The sequence below is a fragment of the Thalassophryne amazonica genome, chromosome 5 (assembly GCF_902500255.1).
Source record: "Thalassophryne amazonica chromosome 5, fThaAma1.1, whole genome shotgun sequence".
NCBI classification, from domain to species: Eukaryota; Metazoa; Chordata; class Actinopteri; order Batrachoidiformes; family Batrachoididae; genus Thalassophryne; species Thalassophryne amazonica.
In genome coordinates this window covers 38,238,795-38,252,082 of record NC_047107.1, presented here as the reverse complement: position 1 = coordinate 38,252,082, position 13,288 = coordinate 38,238,795, and the positions used below count along the sequence as shown (strand labels likewise).

Here is a 13,288-nt window from a genome sequence, read left to right as displayed (position 1 = left end):
GGAGGAAGGTGCACACAGGTGGACTACATTCTTTATAGGAGATGCAAGCTAAAATAAATCACAGACTGTAAGGTGGTAGCAGGAGAGAGTGTCACTAGACAGCACAAGATGGTTGTTTGTAGGATGACTTTAGAGGTAAAGAAGAAGAAGAGAGTGAGAGCTCAACAAAGGATCAGATGGTGGAAGATGAAGGAGGAAGACTGTTGTGTGAAATTTAGCGAGCAGGTGAGAGAAGCACTGGTTGGAGGGGAAGCAATTTTGGACAACTGGAAAAGTACTCCAGATGTGGAGAGGGAGACAGCTATGACAGTACTGGGTATGACATCTGGACAGTGGAAGGAAGACAAGGAGACTTGGTGGTGGAATGAAGAGGTCCAGGAAAACATAAGGAGAAAGAGGTTGGCGAAAAAGTTTTGGGATAGTCGGAGAGATGAAGAAAGTAGACAGGAGTACAAGGAGATGCGGCGTAAGGTGAAAACAGAAGTGGCAAAAGCAAAGGAAAAGGCATATTGCGAGCTGTACAAGAAGTTGAACAGTAAGGAAGGAGAAAAGGACTTGTACCGATTGGCCAGACAAAGGGACAGAGCTGGAAAGGATGTGCAGCAGGTTAGGGTGGTAAAAGATGCACATGGTAATGTGCTGACAAGTGAGGAGTGTGTGCTGAGAAGGTGGAGGGAATATTTTGAAGAGTTGATGAATAAAGAAAATGAGCGAGAGAAAAGGCTGGATGATGTGGTGAGAGTAAATCAGGAAGTACAAGAGATTAGCAAGGAAGAAGTGAGGGCTACTATGAAGAGGATGAAGAGTGGAAAGGCAGTCGGTCCAGATGACATTCCAGTGGAGGCATGGAAATGTCTAGGAGAGATGGCAGTAGAGTTTCTAACCAGATTGTTTAATAAAATCTTGGAAAGTGAGAGCATGCCTGAGGAGTTGAGACAAAGTGTGCTGGTTCCTATTTTCAAGAACAAGGGTGATGTGCAGAGCTGCAGTAACTACAGAGGCATAAAGCTGATCAGCCACAGCATGAAGTTATGGGAAAGAGTAGTAGAAGCTAGGCTTAGAAAACAGGTGAAGATCTGTGAGCAGCAATATGGTTTCATGCCGAGAAAGAGCACTACAGATGCAATGTTTGCTCTGAGAATACTGTTGGAAAAGTACAGAGAAGGACAGAAAGAGTTACATTGTGTGTTTGTGGACTTAGAAAAAGCTTATGATAGGGTGCCAAGAGAAGAGTTGTGGTATTGTATGAGGAAGTCTGGAGTGGCAGAGAAGTATGTTAGGGTAGTGCAGGACATGTACAAGAATAGTGTGACAGCGGTGAGATGCGCAGTCGTAATGACAGACTCATTCAAGGTGGAGGTGGGATTACACCAAGGATCAGCTCTGAGTCCTTTCTTGTTTGCAGTGGTGATGGACAGGTTGACGGATGAGATCAGACAGGAGGCCCCATGGACTATGATGTTTGCAGATGACACTGTGATCTGTAGTGAGAGTAGAGAGCAAGTTGAGTCTAGTCTGGAGAAGTGGAGATATGCTTTGGAGAGAAGGGGAATGAAAGTCAGTAGAAGCAAGACTGAGTACATGTGTGTGAATGAGAGGGAGCCCAGTGGAATAGTGCAGTTACAAGGAGTAGAAGTGGTGAAAGTAGATGAGTTTAAATATTTGGGGTCAACTGTTCAAAGTAATGGAGAGTGTGGTAGAGAGGTGAAGAAGAGAGTGCAGGCAGGGTGGAGTGGGTGGAGAAAGGTGGCAGGAGTGATTTGTGACCGAAGAATATCAGCAAGGGTGAAGGGGAAAGTTTACAAAACACTAGTGAGACCACCTATGTTGTATGGTTTAGAGACAGTGGCACTAACAAAAAGACAGGAGGCAGAGCTGGAGGTGGCAGAGCTGAAGATGTTGAGATTCTCTTTGGGAGTGACAAGAATGGACAAGATTAGGAATAAACATATCAGAGGGACAGCTCAGGTAGGACGGTTTGGAGACAAAGTCAGAGAGGCGAGATTGAGATGATTTGGACATGTGCAGAGGAGGGACCCAGGGTATATAGGGAGAAGGATGCTGAGGATGGAGCCACCAGGCAGGAGGAGAAGAGGGAGACCAAAGAGGAGGTTCATGGATGTGCTGAGAGAGGACATGCAGGTGGTTGGTGTGACAGAGGAAGATACAGAGGACAGGGTGAGATGGAAACGATTGATCGGCTGTGGCGACCCCTAACGGGAACAGCTGAAAGACAAAGAAGAAGAAGAAATACTGGTTCAAATCCCCTTGTGGTATCTTTTTGTGGCAATTTTTTTTAAGCTGCAAGTTTAAAAGCTGTACATTACAGTTTTAAAGTGCAATGAGACAATAAATAAATAAAATAAGGCTTCATTGCTTTCTCCCACAGACTATGTGCAGGAGAAACATGCATGCACCATCACTTTAGGGGATATCCCGCTCCAAAAGTCCGGGCAGATAAACTGCAACCACCATAATCAAGAGTGTTTACGGGTCAACTCAAACATTTTAACAATCACCACAGAAATGCACAAAGGGGCAGGAGTGCACCATTTACTCATGTACAAATAGGGATGCAGACAAAAACAAAAATAAATAAAATGGGCCTGAGGTTTCACAGAATTCTTAAGGATTTTGAGAGGAGAAAACAGTGGATGAGACCAATTAACAAAGGACCCAAGTCACTGCAAAACACTGGGAACAAGGTGGAAAATGTGTTTATTTTAATTTAATTTAACCACGTTAGTCTCACTGAGATGGAGACCTTTTTTGCAAGGGAAACCTGGACAGTTATAAAGTTTCCAATCCACCTAACCTGCATGTCTTAATGTGGGAGGAAACTGGAGCACCTGGAGGAATCCCACGCAAACACAGGGAGAACATGCAAACTCCACATAGAAATGCCACAGGTGGGAATCGATCCCATAACCTTCTTGCTGTGAGGCAACAATGCTAACCAGTAATCCACCGTGGTGCCCATAGTGAACACTTCATCCAAATATGTCTTATCACTTAGGCTGAAACAATTACTCGAATAATTCGATTACAAAAAATGATCGAGACAAATTCTGTGTCTCAAAGCTTCATTTAACGATGTAGTACATGCACCAGACCTGTGTGTGACACTGTAACATCCCCAGAAAAACAACAGAAGAAGACTAGAGCATGCGCTCAGGCCGTGTAACAGCTAATAATTTAGCCCTTAAAGGTACTGCTTTCCAATGTGACACAGAGTAAAATAAAGCCTTTTAAGAGAAAGAGGGTCCACACTGATCATCTGAAATAAACTTACTGTGCATTTAAAGTGAAGCAGTGTGTTTGTCTTTTTAAAAAAAAATCACACGGTCTGCTTGACGTGGTGAGTGACTATTGATCCGACGGCCACCCACAGTCAAAACTGGCTGCTGTCCGTTTTGTTTGGACTCGCACTGAGTGTTCTGCCTTTTAATTTCCGCTTTTTTTGGGGGCAACACACAATGCTTCACAAACACGGTAACTTAAAAAAAAACAGTGACTGCTTGCTTGTTCAATGCATCTGCTGAATCGCAGAGAACGAGGGATAAAAAAAAAAAAATCAAAATGGTTAAATTTTACAAGTTGGGGGGGGAGAACAGAACAGAAAGCCACATCCCATCACCATTTCAGCAAAATGTCAAGACTCTGGAACAGCGGCATTGTGCTATTGCTTAGGGAGAGCCCTGGACTATTGATGATGTTTAAAAATGCAAAAGTACTTTTTAGTCGATTACTCGATTAATCGCCAGAATAATTGTTAGAATATTCGATTACTAAAATAATCGATAGCTGCAGCTAGGGATGGGTATTGATAAAATTTTATCGATATCAATGCCATTATCGATTCTGCTTATCGATCCGATTCCTTATCGATTCCCTTATCGATACCTCGTGAATTTTGTACTAAAAGTAGGCTTTACAGGTTTTCTATGTATTTCATTGAGTCTTAAAGTAAATAAATATGAAATTGGTCACTGTATCCTTGATCTCTGGACATAAATAAAAATAAACAAAACGGTGTTTCGCTGTGAAGTTATTAATTCAGACTGGATTCTATCATTCTAACTTGACTTGTCATAGAGCCGCGCAGTGTCTGGAGCTGTGTGAACAGAACAGAGGACGATTCTCGTTTATTTCGCAACAAGACAGGAGTCCCAGTTAGCAACTTTAATCCGCACAAAAGTGACTCATGATTGACGTATTTAGGGACGAAAGTGGTGAAAAACAAAAAAAAGCTGAAACCCAAAATTACCCCCCAACACCACCCGTACGAAAATGTTTTAATTCTAGAAGCTCTGAAATGAAATCTGGGACTATTCCAGACGATAAACTGCAGTGAGTGCAGCATCCATTTATGTGAGAACAAACCCAACTTTCCTTATTCAAATTCATTTCAGTAGTATTCTGCTCTTACTAGGATGCAGCAGTTTTCTAGTTTGGCAGATAGTTCTGGAGGAAATCAATGAAGAAATTAACAAATTGAAAATAGGTTTTGACCGAAACAAACTGTCATTAAACTTAAATAAGACAGGGATGAAATGGAGGTGTAAGAGTCACTATGTGTTCACAGGAAACACTTATTTATTTCTGTATGTATGTATGTATTTATTTATTTATGTTCACTGTTAGTTGCTTTTATATTTTCTGTTGTGTTTCTATTCAGGTTCTTTTTGTCTCTTTCTCTGAAATTGTATATAATAAGTATATATTGCATATAATAATAATAATAATTAGATTATTAATATATAAACAAAATAAATTTAAGAACATACAATTTGAAAACAAATGCACCCGAACGTGATGACAGCTGCAACTGCTTAATGCTCATTTTTAACATTGAAAATGCCATAGACATGCTAACGCGTTAGCATCGCTCCCGTTTTTACGTTATAAAATACATCTATCAACTGTTTCAGAAGACCATAACAGGTCGGTTTAACATAAAAAAGGTAAATAATACTCACAGACGTATGCTCTTTAGGGATTTAGCGGGGGAAAATTAAGCGAAAGAAAGAAAGAATAAACGAAGCAATCTACGAACCACTGCTTCGATTGGTTCAAGGTTCAAAGCAAAGCCGCGCTGCAGAAAAGTTGATTACGGACCTGCTGCAGGGTCTGCAATCAATGTAGAGAAATGATCATTTTCCTGACAAACACCCCCCAAAACAACAGCCACTCTGAAGGACCGATAACAGAATCGTTAAGCACAAAGCTTATTGATGTCGGTGGATCGAATCATTTCTTAACGATACCCAAAAGGAACCGGTTCTCGATACCCATCCCTAGCTGCAGCCCTACTTATCAGTAATGTGTTGTGAATAACGCTTGCTAAAATACAAAACCATTACATAGGCTATCTGTAGGACTTCAAGCTTTTTTAAATTTTTGGGCTGAATAAAGCTGGACTCATGATCATGTAGTAAGATGGCGACATGCGTACATGCACCGGCTCTGTGCTCACACTTTCTGTGCTTTGTTTTATTGTTTATTATGTACATCCTAATTGTCTTAGCTACTTTCTACTTTCCTCTGAGACAGGATTGTCTCGAGACACAAATCTGGGGAATGGTAAACAAGCATTTCTGCTGTTTTGAAGGTCCCACATGCCTCTATGCCAAGGTCACAATGCCTCTATCATCTGTAAATGGAAAACGTTTGGACCCACTAGGACTCTTCCTAGAGCTGGCCGCCCGACTAAACTGAGTGATCGGGGGAGCAGGGCCTTAAGCCCCGTTTACACATAGATGGTAAGAACTCCCGGAAGCGTCCCGGAAGAGTTTTTGGTCGTCTTAAGGATCATACGCCGTTGTTAACGCCAGCACTAGGGGGCGTGGCTTAGTTCCGGCTTTACCGGGAATCGTCAAAAAAATTATTCAATGTGTCGAATAATTCCGGGAGTGCTCCTGGAGAATTCGCGTGACGATGGAGACAACGCGAACAATGGCGTTTGATACTTTTTAATTGCCGTTTCATCCTGCCCCTTCCTGTAGTGCCGCAGTTTACACCGCCGTAATTGGCGGCCGGCATTGTATCCCTAACCAACGGCGATAGAGCCCATATCGGCGTCCTCAAAGGCGTTTTAACCGGCAACAGAGTCAGACAAAACGGCGGCGCTAGCGGACAGTACGACGTTCTAAACGCCACCTCCCGGTTAACGGCGTTCCAAACGGCCCGATAGGCGGCAAGTCAGTATAAAAACGCTTAGCACGCTGCATGCAGGCCTCTCACACAGCCAGCTCCAGATATTTTTGCAGAGAAGCTCCAGTATGCCTCCTAAAAGAAAATTGGCAGCGGCAAGGACTTACCAAGAGGTCTGGTTCAGAAGCAGAGGGTAGCCCTGTGTGGAGACGAGCAACACGTTGAGGAGGGCAGCTGCTTCAGCCTATTATACTCTGGGGCGGTGCCTATATGCAAAAGTTCCTGGAGTAATGCAGGATTTGCCTGGATAAATCCAGCAGTACACAGGGCAATTATCGGTGGCAGCAGAACACCGCCTTTCTCACGCGCGTCTTAACCTGCGATTGTAAAGGATAGAAACTGGGTATTAACCCCCCGTTGCCTGACGTGTGCCAGATGCTACGGCGTCAAAACGCTGCTTTATTCGGCGGATTAGCGGCGTTTTATCCGCGTGTTTGCGGCTAGTACGGCGCTCAAAACGCAGGTGAAATGCTCCGCGCCTTTCACCGTGAAAACAGCCGGAACTACCGCGAACTTTCGGTCTACGTACTACCCGCTGACAAAACCGTCTATGTGTAACCTGGGCTTTAGTCAGGGAGGTGACCAAGGACCCGATGGTCACTCTGTCAGAGCTCCAGCATTCCTCTGTGGAGAGAGGAGAATCTTCTAGAAGGACAACCATCTCTGCAGCAACACACCAATCAGGCCTGTATAGTAGAGTGGCCAGATGGAAGCAACTCCTTGATAAAAGGCACATGGCAGCCCACCTGGAGTTTGCCAAAAGGCACCTGAAGGACTCTCAGACCATGAGAAACAAAATTCTCTAGTTTGATAAGGAGTAAAGATTAAATTCTCTGGTGTGAATGCCAGGTGTCATGTCTGCATCATGCATCAACACAGTTACCAGCAAAATCTCGTGAATACTTATGCATGTGATTTTTTTTAAAATACCCCCCCCAAAAAAACTTTTATGTTATCAGTATGGGGTGTCGTGAGCAGAATTTTGAAGGAAAAATGAATTTAGTCCATTTTGGAATAAGGCTGTAACATAACAAAATGTGGAAAAAACTGAAGCGCTGTGAATACCTGCTGGATGCACTCTACCAATCTCAGCTAGGTGAGGTATTTTTACAGAGCTTTAGCATCTAATGCCATCACATATACTGAACATCAGACATAATTTCATTTGTTACAAGAATCGTTTGAAGTGTTATTATTCAAATACGACAACAAGCTCTTCTGTGGACGGCTAGTGTCATACGCATGCCTCAGAAAATTACATAATTTCCAGGATCCCCGAATACCGACGTTAGAATTATGAGTGCACCAGCTGCTTTGAAATCTTGGCGGTATTGGCAAGTAAAGACTAGAGGACGGAAGCATACATTCTACTCTCTCGATGCTGAAAGTCTGCAATCGCATGGCAAAATTCATGAGACAGCCGTGACATCTAACGATGGACTCAGCAGTGAAGCACAATCGTGCTTCAATGAAGATGAAGTTAACTGGTGTTGAAGATAATATGAAATGGCAACACATCTGTAGGGATAGAGACATCCACTGGTCCGAGGATATGGACCAGTCACTTTTGGTCTATGCCTAGTAGAATATTTTCCTCTGCTAGACGATATCCAGTTTAAAAATCTTCTTGGTATAGTGATTAAAAGTGTTTGACAAGTCTGATGATTATTTTTTAAACTTGTGCCTCAAACAACTGACCCATTCGCTGATTACAACAGAGTTTTGGGTATCAAGCGTCCAGCCTTCATCTGGATGGGTAATTTCGAAAAGATGCCAAAAAGCAGTGGCCGGCTTGCTGAAAGCCGTCTAAAATGTCGAGTTTTCCGAAGGAAGAAGCTGTCTGTGTGTATGAACCAGCTGGCTCACACACCAGACAGCGTGTGAGGGGGGAAGCAGAAATCAAATTAAGCAGGTGAGAACCCTGAACTTTAATAGACTACTATTTTTTAAGATATTATTTTAGATCTTGAGCTTAACGTAGGTGATTTATGTTCAAGCACAAAACGCGACTGACGAGTAGAAAAAAGGATGATTCATCAGACTAACATGTACTCCAGTCAGAATAAAAATACAAGCTGGCTAATTTTATGCTATTTATCAAAGTTATTAGGCTGAAGTTATGTTTTATTTATTTAACAGTAAGTTACCTCTTATTTTATTCTTATTTTCAAAAAACAAAACAAAACATGGGAGTCAAACCAGCCTGCATTGTTCTGTTTTGTTTATATCTTTCTTGGAAAATGCTGCAGGCCTTAAATGTAGGAATGGATTTATATTAACAAATAAAATAAAGCTGACCACACAAAACATGAAATATGTTTGTTTCATACAGTCTGGAGTTAACAGAAGTCAAAGTAAATGTCAGGATCATTACGGGTCCACCACCACCACATATTTCATATCATCCAAATTTTTCTGATTTGGGGATATAAAAAACAAAACAAAAAGAACAATTAAACAGTATATAGAAAAACATTATAAGCTGTGTTATCTTTATTCATTCATTTTAAAGGTCAAATATGTTTTGTGGCTCTAGAAGAATTTTATTTGTGGAAGATGGGACAAAAATGGCTGTTTTGACAGTAAAGGTTGCAGACGCCTGACCTGTTCATAAAATTTTGATAATACTAGTCTGAAAAGCAATAGATATAATTGTTGCTCCCCACCAAAAATCAGAGATATTATAGAGCTTACACAGTAAGAACAGACAAGTGGATTAGGTAACAAGAGTAAAGGCTGTTTGGGCTGCATAAGACAAGCACAAGGGCTAGAATTACAGGAAAGCGAAGTATAAGGTCCACAGTACATTCACATGAAAGCAGAGGATCATATAAGAAAATGTTTATAACTTTACATACATTCAACACAAAATGAAAACGTGCTATCATGCGCTAGATTCACAAATACAATATTGATTGAATACATGTGCATGATGTGATGATTACTGCTACACTGAGTCTCACTGTCAGAGGCTCTGAACTTCCAAATACCTGGGGCTACTACCTTGGACCAGGAGGACCAGTAACAAAATTGAAGCTACTGGTCCTGACCAGTAGGCTCAAAAAATATTTTTCTAACCCTGATCTGTGTAGTGGGAGAGTAGGAGTTCATTGGCAAGTGTTAGCAACAGGGGCATTGTGAATTATTTATTATTTTTAGCTTGCCCTGTCAGAGAACTGGAAAAACAGCTAAAGCTTGGATGCCTATAACCAGTTTTTTATGGCTAGGTCCAAGAAAAAAAATGTCACGGATTGTGGAGGACAAATGGAAAAGTAACGCTATCAGCACATCCACAGCGCGTGGATTACTACCTTTGATGTTCTCTCTTGTTAATGTGTCCTGCTGCTCTGCCACACATGCAGCTAAGATGCATGTCAAACACTTTATTTTAAAGTTAACTTGCTTTCATAACTGTCATTGTTAAACGTCAAATATGGGAGTTTGTGCATTTATGGGTGATATTCACTCTGTTCGGCTTTAAAGGAGACCTGCATTGAAAAAAATATAGTCAGATTTTTTGAACAAAAAATGACTTACATTTACACGAGATCCTTCTGAATGTAGTAAAGTAAATCTGCAAGCCCAGATCTGTCATTCAACGGAGAAATCTTCATTTGAAAATGAAGAATTTACAGCTAACATTTAGCCCACCGCAAATTGTCCCTCTCATCACAGACGCTGCCGAGACGTCACAGACAAGACCCTCTCCCAGCATGCATTGCGCCAATTGTTATTTGTGGATTTACGTCAGTTTGCATCTGCACCTTTTTCTTGTCTTATACGGAAGGATCTACTTTTTTTAAAACTTCATATTGTCTCGCGGCACGTTTGGTGAGTACACATTTCTTTTATTTGTGCTTGAAAATTATTTTGGGGGACTTTTTCATACGCCCGTTTGATTGAGTGGTGTCACAATGAAAATCTACTGTCTTTCGCCTCCGGTACCATCGCGGGATATGGAGGCGAGACCCGCAAAGAATCCCAGTCATTAAAAATATATAAACCTCTCTCAGCGTCCATGGAGCTCTGGGGCTCCAATTGCCGAGACGTGCGGTGCTGTGGATTTTGCCGCAAGAAGTCTGTCCTTGCAGCAACAGGTGTACCGCCCGCTTCGCATTAAAACAGCGAGCATAATCTCAGGACTTGTGCCAAGTGTGCTGCAGCTCCATTCAGTAGACAGAGAGGTGATGCCGGTGTTGTGCGCTGAATCTGGCACAACACCGGCTGCAAAGCAGACAGGGGCGGTGTGAGTGGCCCGCGTCGGCGGTTAACGAGCTCGTTAACGAGCCCGCAGACTTAATAAGCGCAGCGGAGGCAGACAACAGGAGAGGAAGAACGACACCCGCTGTCGATGTCGTTGCTGATCTGAGCACACAGATCTGTATCTCACATTCATTGCAGCTTACTTTTGGATGTTGAAACCAGGACACGTATAAGTAACATTACTAACAGATAAATCAATTTCAATGCGGGATCAGACTGAAGGCGGGAGCGCGTCGTCTTGTCCCTGATGTCATGGAAATGATACGGCTGTACAAACTGTTTTCACAGAGGGCTAAATTTTAGCTGAAAATTTTGTCATTTTTAAACGAAGATTTCTCCGCTGAATTACAAATCTGGGCTTACAGATTTACTTTACTGCATTCACAAGGGTCTTATAAATACATATCAGCTATTTCTTTCTGAAATCTGACCATATTTATTTCAATGCAGGTCTATTTTAACAACTGTCAATTAAGAGACCTGTCAGAGATCTCTGACAGGCTTAAAACAGTTTAAAAATGTTTGATTCATGATGTTTTTCATCTTGATTTTAATGTTCAATGGACAGATTTAAAAATGTATTGTCTCGGATCAAATATGATAATTATTAATGTGGTCATATTGTAGAAAATCACCTTTTACATTCTCGCAGTTTTTCCAAAAACTTTGTCCTGCTTCCTTATCACCTTCAGCAATCTATAGTAATGCAAGTCGGCTCTCTGTCTGACTAACTGTGGCAGGCAGCAACGTAGCAATTCACCATGACAGCATGTGGATGCTAACAGTTCTCGAGGTCGGTGCCACGTCACTTTGGCTCAGTGGCCGATCCGAAGGCGAGAATTTCTACTTCTGTGACTGGCTGATCAATGAAAACACGCTTGAGCTGTATGCTGTTCTATTGAAATTAGTTTCAATCAATTTGCATTTTTCTATAGCTTGCTTCTACTAGCCAGCTGATAGCTATCATTGCCTTGAATGGTGAAATTTATACACCAAACTGACCTGAAATGAACCATTGTACATTAAACTGACTTTATTGATGCGTCTGACACCTTTGAAAAGTGACCAAATTACATGTATTTGTATTGAGCTCGGCGATGTGCTCCCCAACGAAACCTGCCCCTAGAGGTTAAATGCCAACATGACCGACTTCGAGAATAGATGCTGGTGTCACGTACTGAGATGACCTCCATACCACATTTGTATAGTTGCTATCTGCGCACGCGCAAAAAAGGAAGTTTGTTCTGTACCTCAGTCCGCGTGACACTGGTATAAACAGAAGGGAGAGCGGAGTACCCACCCTGCTCAGAGTGCCGCTCTCACTGGACAGACTATTTTGGCATTGTGGGATAGCTTGCGCCCACAGATTGAGCTCGCTGGACTACTTTCCCCACACTGTTCAGCGTGCCGCTCTCATTCTGTGTGTTGTAGCAACAACACACAGAATGTGTCTTTTCACAGATAGTTTCTTGTTCTGACTTCTTATTCTGACTTTAACACTAAGTTAACACCCAAGTCTTTCATCGCCAACTGTAATTGGTAATCAAACCATTCCAATCGTACCTTTCTGAACTCTTCCGTATCAAACTCCATCGCGTCAATATTTACAATGTGCTTGAGAGATAACAGGTGAAGTTGCTCATAAACTTTACGTTTCTTAAATATTTATTACAGCCAATCTTAAAACTTTGGTTATCTTTATAAATTTATTACTGGTAAATCTTAGAATTAATTTAGATGAGATATACTCATTATCTCACAGGAATATATCACAATTATCTGGGAACTACTTTTTGTGCAGGAATTCATCAAGCACGTCGGCTGCGGACTAACACAGAATACCCAGAAACTGGACAGTTTTTCGGCCATAAGGAGAGTGTCCAATTTTAGCTTGCCATAAAGCTAAGCTAGTGGCACTCGTGAGAGCGTGCGGCAGGGGTGGGCAACTTGTTCCAGAAAGGGCCAAGAGAGTGCAGGTTTTCTTTGCAGCTACTGACTCCACCAGGTGATTTCACTGATTAATATCACTTTGAGCAGATGGAATCAGTTAATCAGTGATATCACCTGGTGGAGTCAGTAGCTGCAAAGAAAACCTGCACTCTCTTGGCCCTTTCTGGAACAAGTTGCCCACTCCTGGTGTGTGGCGTACCACTGAGATGGCAACTTCCGTTTCTGTGACATCACGTGAAAACACTGTTCACAGGTTTGACAAAACAAGCAGGAAACTAGATACGAACTGAGCAGGGGCAGCTTCTCCATAAAAAGCCTATAATTATGATACTTTTACAATTCTTATGATTAAAATGTACGCACATTAAACATAAAATATTGATAAAACTTAATTTTCACACGACCCCTTTAATAAACATATTTCACTTTATCCTTTAAAAAGTCTACCTTCTACAAATCCAAAGACACATTTCCGCTGTAATTTGCCCATCACGTGTTTTACAGTCGATGTTAACTTTCCGAAAACAACTTTATTGACCAAGAGCACCAGCTCCTGTCTTTTATATGCTAGGCTACGATGTTAGCGTAGCCTGTTAGCTTTTAACATTCCTCCACCTTTAATTGGGCCGCATGTCGGCTTACTGTTATTATCAGTGCTTCAAAACTCACCTGTCCTGTCCCACGCGTAAATAACACTTCTTGACAGCCATTCGCCATGTGAAACAAACAAAAACACTTCTGCTAACAGCAAAACAAAGAGCAGCGTGCGCCTCAAAGGAAAACGTGTGACGTTTTATCCTGCGACACGATGGTTGGCTTGGTAACGTAACGACGACTGGTTTGGAGACGATATCTGATAGTC

The 13,288-nt window shown here is 41.9% G+C and overlaps 1 protein-coding gene across 1 annotated transcript in view; it reads right to left on the bottom strand.

Annotated features, from left to right (window-relative positions):
- smn1 (survival of motor neuron 1, telomeric) overlaps positions 1–13,237 on the bottom strand; it is a 66,463-nt gene extending 53,226 nt beyond the window's left edge. Inside the window, exon 1 of the mRNA XM_034170022.1 lies at positions 13,096–13,237. Within this exon, the coding sequence (XP_034025913.1) occupies positions 13,096–13,143 (48 nt within the window). The 5' untranslated portion in view covers positions 13,144–13,237. The remainder of the gene's footprint in view (positions 1–13,095) is intronic.
- Between the last annotated feature and the right edge of the window lie 51 nt (positions 13,238–13,288).